The sequence below is a fragment of the Ambystoma mexicanum genome, chromosome 1q, assembly GCF_040938575.1.
Source record: "Ambystoma mexicanum isolate Mex_15411 chromosome 1q, UKY_AmexF1_1, whole genome shotgun sequence".
In the NCBI taxonomy this organism is placed as follows: domain Eukaryota; kingdom Metazoa; phylum Chordata; class Amphibia; order Caudata; family Ambystomatidae; genus Ambystoma; species Ambystoma mexicanum.
The window spans coordinates 1433789736-1433804829 of record NC_090922.1 but is presented as its reverse complement, the minus strand read 5'-3'; the positions used below and the strand labels follow the sequence as shown (position 1 = coordinate 1433804829).

At 46.4% G+C, this 15094-nt stretch overlaps 1 protein-coding gene across 2 annotated transcripts in view; it reads right to left on the bottom strand.

The window, feature by feature from the left end:
• Nucleotides 1-15094, bottom strand: part of CCDC24 (coiled-coil domain containing 24) — a 1158678-nt gene that overhangs the window by 1027063 nt on the left and 116521 nt on the right. For both annotated transcript variants that reach the window (XM_069642308.1, XM_069642309.1), the window contains exon 3: nucleotides 13988-14233. In XM_069642308.1, the coding sequence (XP_069498409.1) occupies nucleotides 13988-14155 (168 nt within the window). In that variant the 5' untranslated portion in view covers nucleotides 14156-14233. The remainder of the gene's footprint in view (nucleotides 1-13987; nucleotides 14234-15094) is intronic.

The window sequence follows — 15094 nt, the reverse complement described above, 5'->3', positions numbered from 1 at the left end:
GGGCAGTGGCACATACCCTCCGGTACACCAAGGTCCATCGAGGCACTTGTATCAACCATGTAGCCTTCCGAGACATGGAAAGGGGCAGCTCACAGGGACTTATAGCAAGGGATACACTCGGGTGCAGTGCATTTCATTTCCATGTACATTATGATGAATGCACTGCCAACTTTGTTTCGGTCATGGTGGTACACAACTTGCTCTGAAGTCATGGCTTGCTATATGGGTATGTCTGCTTACCCAGGGAACATTGCTTGTTGTGTGAATTGTGACACATTGGTGTTCCATTCGCCGCGCACCCACCGGCGGCTGACTTACTGCATTGACTGTGTATGACCCATCACAGGGGTAATGTTATATATGGGTACGAAGCATCTACACCAGATTGTCTGTTTGTAGATTAGTTTGTTGCTAAGGGGCATGTTTGGTGGTGTGTGTGTGTGTAATTGGCACGTACAGGTTGTTGAGTGTGGCTCCCTTTGCAGCATTGCAGTGCTCCTGTAACCGGACCTGAGAGTGCGCAGGCAGGAGGCCAGCACTCAAAACCAGAGCTAAGTGGCTTGTTGTTTTTCTTTCAAACTTCTCTGCATAGGCTTGCTGGGGGGTGCACTAATGCATGGATGTATGTGTAATTCAATTTGGTATGTTTTTTTCCCCCTAATCACCCGGAATCCTATTCAATTTTAAACCCTGTACCCTCTACCCGGTGTTCCTGCTTCCTGTACCTATCCAAGCAACGTTCCCTAACCCTCTTTCCCCGCTGGGGTTGCGGATGCCTGTGTAAGCCCCGAACTTGCAGGCGCCAAAACCCTAGAGGGGGTCATTGGTTCGTGCCAGTCCTAAGCCTGGACTACAGAAGGCCATGACAATGATGTCCAAGTTTGTTTGGATTGTGTATGTGTTCATGCAGGTAGTACATTTTCGTGCATTCCCTACTTTCATGTGTCATTCCTCCTCCCCTCTCCTACCACTCATTCCAGTTATCCAGTGTGCCAACACCTGTCCCGACTGCATATCCCTGAACCTCCTTCCCCACCAGGATCTCAGGGGCCTGTGTGAGTTTGACCTTGCAGGCACCCGGGACACGGTGGGGGTGGTTGTTTCGTGACACTCCCGCGCCTGTACACGGGACCTGTGACAGTACACATCCGTTCATGGTGCATCATCCTATGTTATGTACCACACATGGTTCACATCCTGTTGTGACATTGTTTTACTGTGCTACCTTGGTTGTTGCATCATTGTGGTAGTACTTGGCCTTTGTGAGGTACTGCTACATCAAGTCATCTACTGGAGGGTGTTCTGGTTCGTTTTTATGCCTTGGATTTTGTGATTTTGGAAATGAGTGTGGATTCTGAGGGTGCAGGCACCTTTTTACACACAAGGTGGGAGATGGTGACGAAGGGTAAAGGTGATCCTGTGGCCAGGTGGAATTGAGGGTTGAAGGCTCCATGACCCAGGAGCAGTTGTTCAGTGGGTCATGGTCATTTGTGGGGGGGGGGGTTGTTGTTGATAGTTGCCTTGCCCTGCAGTGTGATGGGAACCCTGACATTGTAATGGTGGTATCTTATGTACATGTTGTGTTCTGCTGATCAATGCCTGTTCATGTGTTGTGTTTACCTTTCAGGTGCGAGGGGATAGTTATGGTTTGACATGCTGGGGTGTACACATGGTGAATGTTCACATGTGATGTGTAGAGAACACTGATGCTCACTTGATTGCACATGCATATGTTGAGTGCATGTCCTTGCTGACCCACACACTTGCACTCTGATGCACTACATGTACTACCACCTTTGCATATCCACGTGTACACTGTTTGCCTTCTGGTGCTCACTGTGTCCTTGCAGCACATGTTCTGTGACCAATTATGGATCCTGTACATGCCTAATTTGCTTTTTGATGTGGTCCTTCACTTAGATGTGATGCTCAGGGTGTGCATCACACACAATGGCTGTTCACTGTGCTGTGCGCTGAGCAGTGTGTTGCAGGAGTAGGACTGTAAGAGGATTCAATTCAACACTACAGCTAAGTCAATGCCTAGTCTGGGATACTGAATGGAAACCCTTATTGATATATCTTTATGTCCAATTCATGAGTTCTGGATGACTACCCCTATATAACACCCCTCTCTTAGAATCCCCCTGACTCCACTGAGCCAAGAAGTAGTTCTGTTTTGCAAGTTTAAAAGGTTTATTTGAGAAATAAAACAAAATATAGATACCACGCTTTTATAATAAATTAATAATCGATATCGCCCTTATAAATATAATGTTAATCAACAATGGGTAATCTGATACTAGCACACTTCTTTACAATCAATGAGGAGTTGGTATAGGATGGATAAAGTAGCAAAAATACTTTTATGATTTCAAGGGAAAAGCAATGAGGAATAAAATGCAGTACAGAAATACTTGATATGATTTTAGCAAAAGATATGATAATCACTTTTTCTCTGGCAATTCACCCTCCTCCCCTATGCAATGTAAGAAATGGAAGGAGATGGAAAGAGGAGCACACAGTTCTCAGGAATGCAATCAAAGACAATACGAAATTCAGTTCCCCCCCAGCAAGCTTAGAGGAAACAGGTAGGAGTTTGAAACGCAGGCCCAAAATGCTTTTAAATGTGATTGCAATGGATGGGAAAGTGTGCCAACTGATTTTAATTCCTTCTAGAGATTCAGGGTGAGTGGGAGATGCGTGTTGGTATTAGTTCAGGCTCACTTTAGCAATGCTCTATGAGTTATTACCAGGTTGCAAACGGATTTTAACAAAAGAAAGAATGGAGCTGCTATCTTGACAAGTGGAGAAATTGAGCCAAAATCGCAAATCGCGGTAAATTTCGCGAGTGCGTGTCTCGCGATTGCGGAAAAAGTATAGGGAGTAGGAAGTCGGTTCCTAGCCCAAACGGTTCCAGAGATACGGACGATTAAATAAAGGTAGTTTTTCGGATTTAAAGTAAACTCAAAATGACAGGTGACAGCTTGCAGCTGCAGAATTGACAGATGACAGTTGTGCAGCTTTACAAATGACAGATGACACGATTTCTAGGAGGCTGTTCTACTTAGGTTGAAATAGTTTGGATTAGATTATTTTAACTAAGAGATTGGTTCTGCACAGTTCTGCTAGGTACTCGCAATATATTTTGTGCAGGAATGAGCCTCGCCACGGATTTGGTCAGGTTTTGGACTGGACTCCGGTTCTGGTCTCGGCACTTCACAGCGATCAGGGTCATTGGTTCTGCTCACAGCGGTCTGGGTCAGCTCTGCTCTGCTGGTCTAGCCTCTCTGGATTCAGCGGCCTCTGGTTCTGGATACTGCTCTGCTTTCCGGTCCGGATCAAGTGGATTCTGGATGTAACACTGCTTTCTGGGTACTGGCAAGAGTTCTTGGCAAAAGAATTCAGACAGCTCGCCCGGCTGTGGAAGAGTTTGCAAATGATTTTGAGGCCTGCTGACAAATAATTTTGCTTGCAGTGGGCCTCCTTGGTTCAAAGTTCTGTAGTCTCTGTTTAGCTTGGAAGTCCAAGTGTTGGAACTCTGGATGTGAAGTCTTCGGTCAGCATGCTTCGCAGCAAATGGAATTGAATGTCTCTACTTGTCCCAGCAGTCTCTTTTTATGTGTTTTGGAAAGTGGGTGTGTGCGTTGGTCATAACTAAACCTGCCCCTCTCACTTGTCATTGGCCCAATTCTCCCCTCTCCCTTGATTGGGGGAAGGAAATGTGAGTCGGAGTGATGCTGTAGGCTTTATGGTCAGAGGAACCTCCCCTTGTCAGTTTGCCCACAAATCTATATTTGATTCAAATACATCCTTCCCAGATATACAATTTGTTGAAATTACATGTGCACATTATATATTCCTTATGGTCCATGCTTGTCCGCCTCGGATCTTCCTGGGGGCTTGCATTCAAAAATGACAACATTTTGCGCTTTTTAACTGGTTTTGCAATATCGGACATTTACCCAAAATTACATACATGTGCGCAAGGAGTATGGACATTAATTGATGAAGTGTCAGATTTTTAACATGCAGACATTTGGAGTGAGACCCTATTTTCCGCTAGCAACCCCCCAGGGTCCTAACGCCTCTCAAAATGTTCACAGAAAAATCACAAAAATAATGGTATTAGTTATATAATTCTGACAAGTCCGCACTCTGAGTTATCTATCTTTTTAAAATTATGCCCTGGCCAAAAAGGGGTGTGGCTTCCCACATCACAGGGAGGAATAACTGGTTTATCCACTTCCCCCAAGCTCAGCTGCTAGCAGAGGCACTGCCCCTCCCAGTTTCCCCTAAGAGGAAGCCACTTTACGGCCCCCCAATATAACATTTGCCTGAGTCCAGGACAGGCCTTTGTTCAACTCCCTGTAGTCCCCAGCTGCTCCACCCCTAATCTAATCAGAGAGGTGACAACTCCTTTTGGGAGGGGAAGAGTGGCTGGGCAGGTTTCAACTCCTGTCGGGGGTAGTTGTCAGGCAGAATCCAGTTTCATTAAGCCAGGTTTCAGCTAAATGTCACTTTTTGTTCCCAGTTTTCTACATTCAAATCAAACTGACAATTTTTACATATACATTAAATAATTACTTCCTTCAAGTCATTTCAGAATATAGTTTTACATTGTATCCACCTCTTAGCAAGTCTTTCCTTGGCCTGGTTTTGTTTCATTTGTTCAGTTTTACACAAAATTCTGGTGGTTTTAAAACGCCGGCTTTCTGATAGTGGTGAGTACTGGTAATGCAACCATTTTTGGGATTAAGAAAATGAATTCCCCACAGTTCTGAGTTGCTTTTTTGGCAATCTGCATTGCCATTCCCAATGGTTTCAGGCTACTGTGTGTAGCCCACTGGTGGTTGTAGGCAGTGCCCTCCTGTGCTCACAACATGGCAAAAATGGGTGGCAGCCTATTCTTCATGTTTTCCCTGTGCACTCTCTGGGGAGTTCTGGCCATCATGATGTTTTCCATGCCAGTACTGCACAGTTTTATTGTAGGGCTTGGATGCATGGGTAAAAACATCCCACAGGACACAGCACACAGACGCTGCAGTGTTGATTTTGCAATGCCCCTAGCAGCGGCTGACCCCATCCCCATCACCTGCGGTGTCCCACAAGGATCCTGTGTCTCACCTACCCTTTACAATATTTTCACCAAGCCCTTATTCGACAAGCTGGACAATCTGGGTGTCACCTATACTAACTACGCAGATGACACCCAGATACTCCTCACCTTATCAGGCAACTACAACAAGGACGCCAAATGGATCAATGAAGTATTTTCCATCATTCAGGCATGGATGGCCACACATGGCCTATGCCTGAATGATGACAAGACTGAATTGCTTCTTGTCGGCTCACCGAACACTATCAGTAAACTCTGTCCCGGCTACACTAGCTTCACTATTGACGGTAACACCATACCCATTGCCAAGAGCGTAAAAACCCTCGGCTTCTACCTAGACACGAACATCAACCTAGCTAAACAAATCAACATGACCGCCTCAGCCACTGCCTACACCGGTAAACTTATCAGGGCCTGCAGACCACTGATCTCCCCTAGCAACTGTCTCATCCTAGCCAGAGCACTCATTCAATATAAACTGGATTACTGTAATAGCCTCTATGTAGGTGCCAACAAAACAGTAATCAATAAATTGCAAGTTTTACAAAATAACGCACTCCGTGCCGCACTCAATATTCCTAGAAGGGAACACATCTCCGCCACCAGAACTGCCTGCAAATGGTTGTCCATCCAACAGAAAATTGATTTGAAAACCATATGCCTTACTTACAAAGCCCTCAATCATCTTGCCCCACCCTACCTCTCGAACAAATTTACACTAAGACAGAACACTAGAACCACCAGATCGTCCAACTCATTACAACTAACAGTTCCCAAATACTCCCTCAAAAGAGCCGGAGGATCCAGCTTCCCAACCTTGGCATCACAACTCTGGAATTCCATCCCACTGGATATTAAATCCACACCTACTTTCCAACCTTTCAGAACCAATGTCATTTCCTGGTTAACCAACAAATAACTGTCCTACCACATATGTATGCACTCCGAATGTCCAATTTTATGTATATTGTTTGAATACTATTATCTATGCCCTATCAATACTGTACTATTGTCTTTTACCTGTAACCTGATGTTCAAAGCGCATATATACCCCCGGGTCAAGAGCGCTATATAAATAAATAAACAAACAAACAAACAAACAAACAAACAAACAATGTGCATGTAGACAGGCATTCATTGTTATGTTACGTCTACAACTCTTGTAATGCATTTGGAAATGACTTATTTTGGGTGGGAGGTTGTTGGTCAGTCATTTCATCTGATTCCAGGTCAGGCATCATTGTCTGATGCCACTGTACATTTTGGACATGGCAATGTGTACCTTATTGTTACTGTGTTGGTGTATGGGTATTGCTTGCCATGTCATGTTGTGGTTTGGGAGGGTTTGAGTGATCCAACAGTGATGGCCATGGCCTGTTTTGCAGGTGTGTGTGATGCCCACCTTGCATGTCAGGGTCATCCGCTTCTCAAAGCAACTAGCTGGGGGTAGATAGCTCTCTGCGGCAGGGGCCTCCCTCTGGAACAGCCTTGCTGCCTCACTGGAACTTGAGGGGAACCATCTCCGGTTCGGGAAGCACCTCAAGACCTTCCTCTTTGCTTCAGCTTTCTCTCTGCCTCTCCCTTGCAAAATTCTTCACTGGAACTGCACTGGATCTGCAACTGGGCCACTCTCACCGACCTCGGTCCCTGGCCCAGCCACTCTCCACTTGCACTGCCTCCCAGGCAACCCCTGTACTGCGGTACTGTCTCTCTATCCCTACAGCCCCCCCTTCCCAGCACTTGTCTGCACTTACCTTTGCAGTTGCCACCAGCTGGCCTATGTATTTGTTTTTTGGTCTACTTACCATGTACTGCACTCCCCCCCCTCCCCTTCCCCTTTTCCCTTCCCCCTACCCCTGCACTTGCACAATCTAAATGACACCTGGCCTAGTAGTACCGTTGTCGGTCTTCCCTTGTTCCCCCCTCCCTGCCTCATCGCACCTTGAAATACTTGTGTATAGGCCATATCATGTCACACAGGATAGCTTGTGTTTAAGTAGCTAGGGATGCAGACAATGTGGCACTTTCATGGCAACTATCTCAGGTGGTAGGGTTGTGACAGTTGACTGTCTCTTTGTCATCATCAATTGTCACCTGGTATGTGCCAGGCCTGTGTGCACTCCGCAGGGGTGGGAGTTTAGGTGAAAAATGTGGCCACAAGCTGGGTCCGGGCTTCCTCGCCACGTGCCCTGTCCCCTCCCATGGGCAGCGCCTGTGCCTGTGGTTGGGGATGTGGGGGGCACCACCATGTCCACCGGGACGCCCTGCCGTGTTGCAACATTGTGCAGGACACATGCTGCCACAATGATCCTGCACACTACTGGTGGTGCATAGGGTAGCTGACTGCCAGAGCGGTCAAGGGAGCGGAAACGTGACTGGTTGCAATATGGGCGGCGTTGTATCTTACCTGGGGGTGGTGTGGTGGGGTTCCGGATTGGCGTCATCATGTGGTTGCTCAGAGGGTAGGCACTCGCCCCTGGGGAGGTGTAAATGGTTGTGATTATTGGGGTTTGTTTATTTGTGTGTGTGTGTGACATGCATGCATGTGCAAGGGCATTTGTACTCACCTAGGAGCCATGTGTCGCCATGCTGCCCAGCTTCCAGGGCCCGGCTCAGGGCGGACATTCTGTATATGAAACGGTCATGGGTGGAGCCAGGGTAGTTTGCATAGACAGAGGTGATGATTCCCTTTGCATCGCATACCACCTGTACATTGATGGAATGCCAGTGCTTGCGGTTTCGGTAGATGTGCTCAGTGGCCCTAGGTGGACGTAGGGCCACATGGGTGCAATCTATGGCACCGAGCACTTTGGGGAAGTGTGCCACCCTGAAAAAATCCAGGACAACGGCCTGCCTTTCTGTGGGTGTTCTGGGCATGTACATGTGCCTGCGGACTGAGGGGCGCGCTGTCATGATTGCCAAGACCTGGTGTAGGCAGCGTGACTGTGTGGCCTGTGAGACCCCCCCCACTATGGCAGTAGTCCGCTGAAATGACGCAGTGGCCAAAAAATGCAGGACATTGAGCAGCTTCTCCAAGGGGATCAATGCTTGGGAGCAAAGGGTGGGGGATGTAAGGTCATCTTCCCACTCCCTGACCAGGTCTAGGATGGTGTGGGGTGGAAACCTATACCTGCCATAGACCTGGTCGTCAGGCATCCCAAAAAGGCTTGTCGTAGTGCGAAAATGCGTGCCCTGGCTATTCTCCTCCTCCTGCGGTGTCCCACGATCAGTGCTGCGACAAATGGGGCATTCATCGTAGCTGTATATACGTGTTTGTTGTTTGCGCGCACTTTTATACTGTGCGCGGGGACGCTTCCGCCTGCCTTCGTGTGGCGGACACGTTGACGCCTGTGTGCGTCTTTTGCCATGCGCTGGTTTCCCGTATTCGAATCCATGAATACGGGTTGTTCGCGTGCGTGTGGGCGTTCCGTGTAGTTCCCTGCAGTACTTCCCCAGTTACGCCTTCTTTTTCACGCGTTATTCCCCATTCCGCGTGTTACGCCCACTGTTCCGCCCACTTTGGTTGTGTGCGCCGCGCTATGTGCGCTTTTGCTGTGCGCGTAGCGCACGCCGTGTATGCCTGCGTGCGCCATGGCTGGATTGGGCGCACGGACAGCGGGAAACACGCGCAGCGTCTTCCTTGGATTGCACACGTGCGCGTGCGCTGCGTTTCTCGCGCTTGCGCTACCTTGTGCCTGCTTGCGCTGGGATTTTCGGCGCACGTTTGCTCCATGAATCGACCCCCTATTTTCTATTGGCAAAAGTACATGATCGCACCTCCCTAACAGCAGTGCTAAGCACCTGGGTCTGCATCGGGGATTCCCTAGTTTGCCTTCTGCAATATGAGGAGATGCAAAAAGCGTCAAATCAATTAACAGGTGCTGCCCAAAGACTGAAGAGCAGGAATTTTCCATTTCTTTAGGGCGCTATAAATATTTCTGGCTATCAAAACACTGCCTTGTTAAAGGATAGTTCCGGGACTTTTTTTTTATTGTTCCTATGGTTCGGCCATGTGTTTTTAAGCATAAATCGGTAGATCGTAGAAAACTTTCCTATGGACCTTACCCGACTTTTCGTCCATTAACGCACTCGAAAACATCCGCCATTTTATGATAATCCTATCATTTCCCCCCATCGCCCTGGCTCACCTGCTTTTGCGGCACTAAATCAAATCCCCCGCCCCGGAGCCTGACATCAGCAGACGCGTACCACCCATTTCCCGTTTCGTGTCAACAATCGCTGCGCCTCAGCTAATGAAGTGTCGCCACGGAAATGGCAGGACGCCTCTTTCCTCAATAAGTATAAACAGACCGTTTCACAACACACAGCAGCAGATTTTCGAGTCCATTCCTCTCTCTGTGTTACTTTGAGTATTCTGTGACTCGTTTCTGTGTCCTGGTCAGCTACCTTCATTGATTGTAGCCCGTGTGAACAGATACCAGTACCACCGCTATAAATTATTTTATTTTCTTTACCACATAATGGCTACAATAATGCCGTATATGTACGAGCCCGAGTACACCGAGGAAGAACTACTGGAAAGTCAAGCACGCGAAAACGATGGGGATTCGGACGGCAGTTGGGAGGACCAGTCAACGGATGAAGAGCCTGGACCATGTCGCATGGACGGCGTCTCCACCTGGTGCACGTGCAATCGGTGCGAGCTAATGCCAACTGAGGAGGAGAACTGCTGCTGCCGAGAAAACTCGGGATGCCTGGCCTACATTTCGGAAGGCGAGCCAAGTCCGCAATGCATCACCGAGCTGCCAGAGTTCAGGGAAGCCTGCCTCTCACGACCGTGTTGAGGATGATGATGGTGCTTATGCACGAACTTCGCGGCACTGTTTGTCCGCGTAATCCGAGTAACGAGTAAGTATACTCTGGTTGTGATGTCAGTGATGCCACTACTATGTCATGGTCGTCTCCCACATATAAAATTACATCTACATATCATTCGAATGCATGTAAATTGGTTCCATATTGTGCATTTTCTAGATAGAATTTTTTTCAAAGCAGAATGACACTTTTTACCTGAATCGACAGTGATAAGAAAGTTTTGTCATTTTAATACAGTTTGCATCTTTCATTTTCACAGGTGGTACAGGCTGGTGGCCTATCGTTGCTTCACTTGGTGGCTTCACGGGAGGCTCGGACACCGCGTTCGGAGAGTAATACCTGCCTGTGCGGTACTTGCCATTAGACAACATTTCCCCAGCGACAGTGGACAATACCGCAGATTTTCCCTGGATGTGCTGCAACCGCAAATTTACAATGTGTAATGTTTATTATTTATGTTCAATTGAAATTAAGATCCAAAATAAAACCCAATATATATTTTAACAATGGTTGTTTTGATTTGTTCAAGCGTTGGCAATAAAAGGAAGGCCGTTGTATTTTATTGATACAAAACATGGTTATAGGTAAATATGGTTGATCATAATAAATCATCCTTTTGGGCACCGGGTACAGAGATGACCACCTCTGGCCCGTGCCGCCTTGCCACCACAGGCCAGCCTGCTGCTGACTAACTGCCTAGGCATCCAGGGTCTCCAGGGTGAACTGCACCCATATATTCTCCTGGGAGGGTGAGGTATTTATAAACTCACCCCCCTGCCTTCCATGTACTAGATCCTGCAGCCAGCCTCTTACATGCAGTTAGATGGCCTCTCCTTGGTGAGGCCCTGCGGCAAACGAGTCTTGTCTGCACAACCACCACCCCAATCCACCCCCCGCCCTATCAAAGGCAGTTCGCACCGGGGTACTTGTGCTGGCAACTGGAGCAGTCAGGGAGCGATAAAGGCCAAGAGGTGCCAAAGACCATGTACACTTCAAAGTGGTCTATAGAGCATGGGTTGTTGTTCCCATGTCTACCTCCAGACCCCGTGTCTCCTGCCAAGCATCCCCCCTCACGCTGGACGGCCCCCTGCAATCCACATAATGCCACGACATATACACGTCATTCATTCACAAACACACCCCTGTTTCGAATTCTTTATAACCCACTTCATATTTCTAATGAGCACTTCTTTGCGCTTTGCTAGTCAACCCGTGAAGGTGCTGGTTATCTGCTCTTCGTCTCTGTGAACTTCCGTGACCACTTCGAGGAAACTCGTCAGTTTGCAACCTGTGAACTGCTCCCTGTTCTACGACAAGAAACTACTCTGATCCCTGCATCTAACTGTTTGTTCGTCAAGGTAAGGCCATGTACCATAATCATTTTGCGTCCAATTTCTTTTCGTTCAAGACAGTACATGCAAGGAACTAGTCACATGTTCTGAGTTTACATTGGTATTCATAGAGAATTGTTGATCTTTACTTTTCAGAACTTTCCACAATGCCTGCCTGTTCCATTGGCGGTTGCCCTTCGAAGACCCATAATAAATCTGAAGGTACTATAATGCATGTTTTCCCTAAGACAATAGATCAGATAAGAGAATGGGTCCGATATTGCGGATATCCACCGTCTGAGCCTGAAAGTAGAGTCCTAGAGGTCTTTGCGGACAAGAGGGGTGATCGATACCGCATCTGCAGCAGGCACTTTACCTCTGACATGTACTCCACATCATTGCTAATAAAGAAGAACACACCGCGAGCGAGGCGAAAATTGCTCTCAACCGCTATTCCCACTCTATTCATCCACATCCCTCCACTGGTGAGTCAAGTTTACGTATTTATCTCTTGGCCTTGCGGTAGTGTGTAGCATTAGCTAACAATAATTTCCCCATTTATGTATCCACTCAATATGAAGGCGGAAGATTCTCCATCCGTGTCGTTATTGCAGTCATCAGCCACTTCAAGCGCCCATCGGGTAATCTTACTTGGCTATTCTGCCACTGACTTGTTTTAGGCATGTAAATCAATAGTTTTAATTTATCGTGTAATTATGTTACCTAATGGTACACCCTTGTACTCGTCCTCTAGTCTTTGTTTTCAGTTATAATTATTGTTATCCAAAATAATGCAAGTACTGTCTTTCAGGGAGATGCTGAGGAGTCCAACGTATTGACGACTACCGTTGATGTCACTCAGATGCTCGAGGTACGTTTCAGGACAGTTCCGTCGCCCTCCTATGTGTCTTCTTTTTTCAATTTTGTGTTCATTACTAATGAAAGTCCTATGTTTCAGGGAGTCGATGGAGCATTAGTCCAAGAAGAAGGGGGAGCATGCAGTTACAGGTCGGCGCAACAGCTTGCAGAAGTGTGCACCGCAGTTACATCGTCCCTTGATGTTCTTATGCATTTCGAGGTATGGATACTGACAGTTCGATCAAGCGAAATCATATGACGTGATTACATCCGCTATACTTCCTTCTTTATTAACGCAAGCACTATGTTTCAGGGAGATGACGGAGCTTCTTCTACAAGAACATCACCCCTAGTAGTTGATGCAGATCTCTGGGTGGTGACACTTCCAACGATCAAGCAAATCGAATCATATTTACATATCCATTATTTATTTTAGACAACTGATCATTTGTGCAGGTCTATTTAGATGAGCCGTTCACGCCTGCACAAAGTTTCTGTTCTTTTTATCAAAATAGAAAACCATACTAATGCAATTACTGTGTTTCAGGGAGTCACTGAAGCATCATCTTCAATAATATCATCAATGGAAGTCTATGAGGAGCCCGAGGTATGGATCTTGACAGTTCCATCTAACTAGATCAACAATGCATCGTGTGCCTCGAAACGAACTTTTTGGAACGTGAGCAAATAAAAATGCTAATCGCTGAATATTCTCAAAACATTTGATGTCAAATAAATGTACTTTACCAAATTTACAATCTTGCGGTTTAATTTAAAAGTACAGTTTCATATTCCTAATTGTGGCGCGCTGTGTTGTGTGAGCTGATCTGTGTTGATTTCCTGGTTCTGTGTGGAGTCGCGTAGAAGACGCCTGGGCGCGTTTGCCTACGCAGCTCAGTCACGTCACGGATAGAGGCGGGGAATATGAATGTTTTGATCAAGTCTGTTTCAGGGGCGGGGGATTTGATTTAGTGCCGCAAAAGCAGGTGAGCCAGGGCGATGGGGGGAAATGATAGGATTATCATAAAATGGCGGATGTTTTCGAGTGCGTTAATGGACGAAAAGTCGGGTAAGGTCCATAGGAAAGTTTTCTACGATCTACCGATTTATGCTTAAAAACACATGGCCGAACCATAGGAACAATAAAAAAAAAGTCCCGGAACTATCCTTTAAGCATACACTCAGGAGAAATGTTTAGTGCTCAATTTAAAATCGGCAGCATATATTTGGAAGCTTTGTTTGTTAGTTCTAGTTAGCTCATTGAAGTAAACTTACATGCTACTTTAAAGGCATTAACCTTGCACTCAAATAGATAATTTAATTTGACTATTTGTTAGCGAGATCTAGATCAGCTACTGTACAATTTATTTAAGTAACAGTTGTATGTAATAAACTAAACTGGCCAGACATTACTAGGCACTGTCCATCACTGGGTGGAGAAACAAGCCTGGCAAGGGGCGGCCATTTCATGTGTGCGCGTGAATTCAAGTCCGGCTTTCACATTGAAAAAGTGGAGCAGCCCAGGTAGAGATCAAGAAGTCAAACTAAGGGTAGGAGAAGAGGGAAACCCAGGCTAGAAAAGGTACAAATGCCCCCCCACTCCCCCAATGTAAATTCCCAGTGTCTGCTCAGATAAGGAGGTAAGAAATAATAGATGGAGTCCTTTGATGTGAAGAAATGTTTTTCAAAACAAAACGTATCAAACAGAATTGTTGACGGTTCAAAGAAAAGTGCAGTCTCAGCAATGTATCTATATCCATATAAAAGAGACTACATTAAGGCAAACCCCATGTATTCCGGTGAAAGTATTGCACGACAGGCATTCTTCCATTGTTCCAAAGCTTACCTCTGCATGCAGCTCAAGACTGAGGTCCACGGCAGCCTCTCCCAGAATCTTCCGGATCTCGGACCTCTCACTTTGCGGCACATACTCTTCCACCAGTTTCCAAAGAGATGGTGGAGGCTCCAATGGCTCCCCAAAGCCGCTGTCTCGGTCACTGGCAGGCGGTGGCATGGCGACAGACCATCTATCGCTCACTCCAAATGTCGCTTCTTCGCCCCTCACATGGCAACTGATGCCTTGTACTGTGCCCTGTCGGTGGAAAATCACAGAGGAAAAGGGTCAAGGCAAAGTGCCACGAAGCAGAAGTAGATTTAAGAGAACTGTTGTTCAAACAACAAGCCATGTTAGGCTCGGATCAGTTTAGGAGGTCGGTTGTTTGGGATATTAGCGAGAAGAGCTTTCAATATGAACCTTTTTGTTTGGGTGTTAACCTCCATGCAAAACAAAAAGCATAGTGGGAAAGACACAAGCAGATCGGTAGAAACCTAAGCACTGGCCAAATGTGACACTGGAATACGCCCTGCATCCGGTCATATGGTGTGGGCAGTAGTGTTGGTTGATGCTGCAGGCACTGAGCAGTTTTTTTACTGCTTGGTCGAGTTGCCCTCTCACCAAGTTGCATTATTCCTGATTCTGCACTAGCAGGAACTCTCACTGTGACACATCACAAGTAGATCCCATCCGTGGATACATAAATGACTTTTGCAATATCTGCTAGGGCCTTTCCCCAAGGTATATAGCAAACCATTTTCAAGTTGGTAATTACCATTTACAGTTTGAAGCACACGTAATGCTTGTAAATAAAAAGTATGTAGTTGGGCGGGTGGGTTTGACCCATCATACTATTAAATAATAAAATATTGGCATACATACTTGCCAGTTAGAATATGGTCTATTAAACAGATTGCTTTTTCAGTGTAAACACAGCTGGATGAGGTGAATTTAAAAATATTGAAATTTTATTTCAAGCACTTTATGCAACTGCTGTCCGGGGAGAGCATAATCGTGTACCAAATGTTGATCTGCAATTTGTGCGATACGCTACGATGTAACCCTGCTACTTTGAAGAACATTGGCCTTCATCAAGATTACACTACATGGGCGAAACAA